The 7,012-nt window shown below is 47.4% G+C and overlaps 1 protein-coding gene across 1 annotated transcript; it reads right to left on the bottom strand.

Annotated features, from left to right (window-relative positions):
• Nucleotides 1-566: 566 nt before the first annotated feature.
• On the bottom strand, nucleotides 567-2,688 carry USP51 (ubiquitin specific peptidase 51). The gene is given in 2 exon segments (XM_060087851.1): nucleotides 567-1,200; nucleotides 1,202-2,688. Coding segments are annotated over 2 exon segments (2,121 nt in total).
• Nucleotides 2,689-7,012: the final 4,324 nt, after the last annotated feature.

Genomic DNA, 7,012 nt, shown 5'->3' on the forward strand with positions numbered 1-7,012 from the left:
CATTTTCTTTTTAAGATTATTTTTTAAATGCCTTTCTTTTAAAGCTTTTGAAATTTTCTTTTAAAATATTCTTTTATTTAGCTATTTTACTGGTTGACCACAGCTGGAACACCAACTGTGAGGCTTTTTGCTGATAAAGGAATACTTCCTGACTTCCCACAGTATTTTCATAGAAACAAATGACATATAGTAGTGCCAGAACATCTCTATTCCTACTCTTCTCACCTAAAGCATTCTTTTCATTTAATTATGCTTTATGGGACCATTTTCAACCTCTGCTCCTTCCCTCCCATTTAAGGCTGAATGGTCATTAGTTAATATTCTTTTTTTCTTTCCTCTTACAGACCCATAAGCCATGTTAAAATTGGTTCTTCATATCAAGATGCTAATTGTCATGTAGGGGCTGTTGTCATTGTCCATTCCAGGTAGATTTTTGGGATACTTCAAGAAGTGCTCCTTGTTGTATGGGTATTGTCATTGTCCATTTCAGGTAGGTTTGTGTGTCCCTTCAGGATCCTTGCCTATTAATTTCTTTTACTTTTTTTCTGGTAAGTGGTCAGGTAAGACTAGTCTTTCTCTAGACCCTGTTTGTGATAGAAGAGTAAATACTCTTCACTGTAGAGTAAGTCCTCAATGCTAGCCTTGGTGATTACAGCATCATCACAGCTGAACCACTGGTCTTTTTGCTGCCGGATAAAACTGGTATAGTGTCCACTTTCCAGAGTTCCATGGTGATTAATCACTACAAACAAGGAATACTTATTCTCAGTGGGTGCACAATCTATTGGTGGCTGGCCTTCTTTAATTCTGCTCTCTTTAGTAGAGGCCAAAAATGGAGTCATGTCCAGCTCCAAGGGAAAGGAGATAAAAGTATTAATCTTTCGCCTCTGTTTGCCTACATATTCAAACCGCTTGAGATGAAAACAGGCCACAACAGGTAGTTTCTTCATTGTGAGTTGTTTGGTAGATTCCTGATAGCTTTGGCAACTACTGCATTTGATTTTGGCACTGTTTCCTAGATGCTCTGGCCTTATAAACCACCGTAAGCAGTCTGTGAGTGAGGGAATTCCTGGTATGTACTCATCCCTCCTCACTGTGCCATTAACCCTCTCTGGACTCTGGGAACTGAATGTGGCACAAAAGCCAGGAAAGTCTAAACTGATACCCCAGCATGGATCTATTGTGGTGGACAGTTTGGAAAACTTGACATGTGACATCTGACTGCAAGCCACCTGTAAAGATTTGGTCTATGATGCAGTTACAGCAGTTGGGGTTATTGTTCTCCTGACCAAAACTATCATCTTTGCTGTGTCTATGAAGCACATCTAATATTGCAATGAGGAACTCATGGGCATCCTACTGCCTGTACCCTGCTAAGTGTTCTGCATGAATCCATATCAGGTGCAGTAACTTATAGGAATTGTGAGGAGTTCAGCTCCCAGAGTACATAGCATGAACAAGTGAAGACATTTCACAGACAAGACACAAGCTGGCGTGTGTCATTACACATCTGTGCTTGTCAGAGAGGAAGAAATCTTTCAGTAGAGGAATATGGGTAAGTGTCTGGACAATACAATTCATAAAACAGGTGTTCCCAAGATTGATTAGCCCTCTCAGGCCTACGGTACAGACTGACTTTTTTCTCCTCTTTTCCTTGGGTTTCACCAATTTTGGCTCCTGTTCCTTTGACTCACAGGTTGATTGCTTCTCTTCAATACCTGATGTCATACACTGTTGTTGAAAGACATCTGATGAAGTGGAAGCTAAGAAGTTCAAAATTTTCTCTTTTGTTTCTTTGGCAATCTGTTCTATGTCTTTGTCATATACGTAATCCTTACACATAAAGCAATATATAACCCCATGATAGGTGTCTACAGCTAAATTGTGCTGTTTGGTTTCTGCATGTTTGTGAATATGCTTCTCAGTAAAGCAGCCAAAAAAGACACAGGAAAGACAAGAGTGGAGTCTGTTCATATGGGTACTACATACATGACAGATGCATGACTTTGCCTTACGTTTCCTAGTCTCTGTCTTCGGGGTCCCACTCCAAATGAAACGCTGGTAGATCAACTGCAGGTTTTTCTGCCAGTTCTTAGCTACTTTAAAGCCCTCCACATGAGAGCACCCTGCGGGACCCTGATCAAACTCCACCTCCAGCTACCAGTCCCCTAAGCCACCTCGATCCCCAGAGGGGTGTAGGTCAGCAGAACATCTTCACTGAGTCTGGGGCCTGGACCCGGGCCGGGGTCTATGCCAAGATCTGCGCCAGGGCAGGGACCTGGACGGCGGTGGAGGGGGAGGATGGGATGGAGGCAGGGGTGGGGCCCAGGGCCCTGACTGGCCTCGGAAGCGGGCCCGGGACTGGGGCTGGGGGCGGGGCTTGCGGCGAGGGCAAAGAGGCGAGGAGCTGCTGTGACAGCGAGGGGCGGTTGAAGGGAGCATCTTCTCGTTGCTGCAGCTGCAGCTCCACGTCAAGATTTCCTCTGGTGCAGGCTTATGCTTTTGTGATGGCTCCAGCTTCATCTCCTCAGCTCCCTGGCCTGAATACGTCTTTGCAGCCCCCAGTACCCCCTCCTCCATTTCCCCTGCCTTCTAAGCCACCTCCTCGAGCGAGGCTTCTCCCTCACCTCCTGAGCTCCAGCGGACCAAAGAGCGGGAGGGAAAGGAAGCTTCTCGAACTTGGACCATCAACTCACTGCCCGGCCATTGGAGAGAGGCATCTGGAATCGAGCTGCGACTGTAGATGGAATGAGACAGGGATTTCTGCAATGATCTGGCCAGCTTCATGGCCGCGGTGCGTCACCGAGACCCCTCCCACCGGCCCTTGAGCTCAGCCAGCGGCTGCTGCGGATTGCACCTACTCTACTCGGAAGCTGCGGGAACTGGTGTGGAGACCTAGGCGGTTACCTGGTTTAAAGGCGATCGGATCGTGCTCTGGGCTGGGGGGTGGAGGGGGGTTGAAGGGAGGATGACGGAGGCAAGAAAAGGTAGGGGGACGGAGTACAGCCCTAGCTTTAGGGTGGAAAGAGATGAAATCTTTTAAAAAGGCGCCACCCTCTGACTGCTTTTCCTGCGCCTTGCGCAGCCTCGCTTTGGTACAACTTCCTCTGACGTTGTTTCCTTATATCCTAAAAACACTTGGGTCAACATTTTATTTTTAAAATGGCTGAAAGGGGGGCACCTATGGAAAACGGGCTCAGGGGAAGAAAGTGTCCCCCTGCTCCCACCTTACCAAGGTTCCTGGGCTGGGTGTGTTCCACACTTTGTCCCTACCTCCAAGCGCACGGTCTTTTGGCCAGCCGAGTTTTTGCGCCCTCTCAAGCCCTTGGGCGCTTGTGTCCCCACTCACCTTGTTACTTGCTTCATCACCCTCATTCCTTACGATTCCTCCAAACATTTGGACTCCTCCCGCCCTCCACGCGTTCACTGAGTGGCCCCCTAAGTCCCTACCTCTTCCCGCCTCCGCAACGCCCCCAGCCCCGCTGTTAATTTAAAGGTCTGAGTTACCTTGGGCCCCAAGCGCGTGATACAGAACCTCAGCAGCAGCTGCTGCTGTCCAGGCGCTCCTCAGCCAGCCTTCTCTCCTGACCTGTCCTCACGGCTGGTCACAAGGGGGCCGCCCCTGGCCCCTCCCCTCTCGACGTGTGGCCCCCAGCCCCGGATTCTGCACTCCTGCAGTGATGAATGCCACCGCTGTCCCGCGCAGTCAGACAAACCTCTTCCTAAAACAGATTCTACTGGAGGTAACCACAGTGACGGATTCTAGAGAAAGCCCCTGGAGTGGACGTTCTGACCTCACCTGGCTCCAGGACCGTGCTCCGCAGAAAAGAAGTTTCACTGGGAAGGGGATGGGGGTTGTAGGGATGTCAACTCCCTAACAGGAATCCCTTAGGGACCCATCAGAATCTGATCTCTAGGAGTTAAGTGGAGAGAGGGATTCTGTAGTGTGGGGAGGGGAAGCATAAGCAAGGGCTTCACACTCCTATGGGAGAGCCCTAGCACTTGCTAGCTGTGTGAGCTCAGATATAATACCTAACCTCTCTGAGTCTTAATTGTGGCGTCGTTTAAACAAAAGTGGAAACAATAATCCCAAACTCTTATGAACACCAAATCATAGTCTATATAAAGGATCTTTATAGTAAGCTTTATCTTTCACACCTCTCTTTCTCAGTCCCGACCCTAAAATGAGCCTATAGCACAATACCTGATACATAGTACAGGAAAAGAGCAGACATCTCTTTGGAAGCTCTTTCAAAGTTATTGCTTAGTTCATCAGATTATCCCTCCTAAGCACTTCATGTACATGAGCAAGCACTCAACAAATGTACGCAGATCCCTTAACTGTACTAACCGCACTAGGTTGTGCTTTGAGAAACTCAGAGTAAAACGATTTGTGTCCTCCAGGGGTTCAGAGCCCAGGAGATTTCTCCCTCCGTTTAACAGGTTCAGCATCCAAGGCCACAACCCCTAAGATAGATGCTATGTCCAGAGCTTGTTGCCCTTCTTGTCCAACCCCAAGATTATCCCTGCTCATCAGTGAGGATGTTTAATGCTACGTTTAATCTCTCTGGGACAGTCATGTATCTCCTTTTCTCAGGATTAGGATTCAGTTCTCTCAGGCTTCGGAGTGGTATCTTGAAGGTGCCTTCCCAAATGGATGTCAGTGATTTTAGAACATCAAAGAGATTCATTAATGTATATGAATTTTCAGAGTGAGCACAGATCAGTATGATCTTGGAGAGAAGAACCACCATAACTGTCCTATAGCCCAGAGTGACTATAGGTTGAGAGTTTCAAATAAGAGTTAGTCTCCTTCAGAAGAATATGTTTGCCTGGGAGACAAGAGAGTAACGCTCTTAAACTTTTCTATCATTATTAGCTGTGTTTGTAACCTAAAGCAAGCTACACATCATCTTTGCAACTCAGTTCCCTTCAAGTAAGAAAAGAGCTGGTTTGACCTGCTAGCAGTTCTTACCATAAACTCATGGCAACTCAGCAGGAATTCTAATGAGGTTTTCAATTCACAAATACTTGGTCCCCAAGTCAGCTAATGACCATGTACCTGACTGGAAAGGCCATTGCCACTCTCATGGTTCTAACTGCCACAACGTCACATCAGAGAGGGAAGGCTTCCTGTTTTCAGGCTAGAATTTTCAGCCTCTTTGGATGCAGCTATGCTCTTGGTACAGGAGTCTTGAGAAGGAGCCTTAAGAGATGAACAACCCACTCAAACTGAAATGCATTAGTTTAGGAAAACTTTAGTTTGTCTTCCTCTGGAGTTTTCAAAGGACTTTTAGTAAAAAAAAAAAAAAAACTAATAACAGCAAAGACAGCAGTGTTTTCCAACACCGTGGAACTTGGACCTGCATAAATATTAGAGATGTAGATGTGGTATTTAGACAGATTGCACCAGAGGATGGTGAAGCACACAGACAAGGTGGCAGTGAGGTGAGAGAAACAGAAATGGAGTCACCAGTGGGTTCCCAGGAGGACTCTGAGAGGAGGCAGCGTTAGAGAGAGGAAATGGTCTGCCCTCTTTCTGGTGAGTGCCTAGTGGCCCAGGGGAAAGTGAAGATCCTCTCGTGGCCTGAGGGGCAGTCCCTGCTATCTCCCCCTCCTCATCCCCTTCATATGAATCATTCTTTGTCTTGTGTGTCCTTCCTAGGGTAGAAATTTGGAGTAGGGTAAGAAGAGTTATGTGGCCCTGGGAGTCTGGCAGTGCCTCCCCTACCTGAAAAACAGCCAGTCATTGCCCCCACATACTGGCCTGCTCCACCCAGATCAAACCTTGTGATTCTGATCCACCTCTTGATGGTAGAGCCCTGAGGGCTACAACAGGGAGAGGGAGCAGGTCCTCAGGATTCCATGACGACTCCTAAGTCACCTCAGAGGTCCTGCCCCAGCTGTACTTCCAGAGTTGGCTTTGGTCTGGACTGATCTCCAAGAATCTGTCCTCCCTTCTGGTTTCCTCCAGTTTTACACCAGCTCAAGTGTTCCCTCCTCCAGTAGACCTTCTTTGATCCCCCAGATCTGGAGGGGTCCTTCAGAGTACAGCAGCACTACATAGGCAGGGCTCTGCTTTTCTAAGGAGGATCCTATTTTGTCCCTTAATTTGAACCCTGCCCCAGCCCCTCACCCTCTCCTAACCCTGTCCTTTTGTCAGCAGAAGGAGGCCTGCATGAGGAGACTGACCACAGAGAAAGAAGATATCTGTGTAAGTGTAACTGGAAAACATGTCCAAATCTCAATCATGTAGAAATACCTGGAGGGGAAGCTTTTTGGTATTGTAGACTAATTTATGAAAGAAAATACATTTTTCCCTAGGTAAAGATATTTGCTCAACCACAGCTAACAAAAGAGTTGCTCATTTCAGGTTAGCAGACCTAGATGGAAATGCTGACTCAGTCATTTGCTAGCTATGTAACTAGCATGAGGCCTAATAATATATGTTTGTGAAAATTTACCAGCTAATGGTGGTGCTGAATGCTGATGCTACTGGTATTGGGACCAGACTTTGAGAACCACTGCTGTGGGTTAGTGTTAATGAACACAGGTCAAGGCCATTAAGCCTTAGCAGGAAACCTTTCTGATGTGACTGGTTTCCCAGGAGTATCTTATCTTGGCTTGCCTTTTGGTTTTCTAACTGCAACAGGTGTTGGAGGTATTTTGTGAGTAGAGTGGAATAAGAAAGAGAGGGATCTGGAAAAAGCCTGTTTCTGCACTCCTAGTACCTCAGGACCTTTAAACTGGGCCCCCTGCAACCTCACGAAGCATCTTTCTCCCAACCTGGACCTCTTCTCAATCACCTCACTTCTCTGAGGCTAGCATTCCAAAAGGCAGACTTGCAGCCATTGCCTGCCCCTGGCTAGGTCTGCAAGTAGAGTGCTGTGGACTGGGTTAGGGTCTTTTGGGACCCACATTGTCCACCAGCCTCCTGCCCCCTACTCCACTGGATGCCTTCTTCTGTTCCATTTCTTCCCTGTGCACCACTTCCTAGCTGGTCTGCCTCCAG

This window comes from Mesoplodon densirostris, chromosome X, assembly GCF_025265405.1.
Source record: "Mesoplodon densirostris isolate mMesDen1 chromosome X, mMesDen1 primary haplotype, whole genome shotgun sequence".
In the NCBI taxonomy this organism is placed as follows: Eukaryota; Metazoa; Chordata; class Mammalia; order Artiodactyla; family Ziphiidae; genus Mesoplodon; species Mesoplodon densirostris.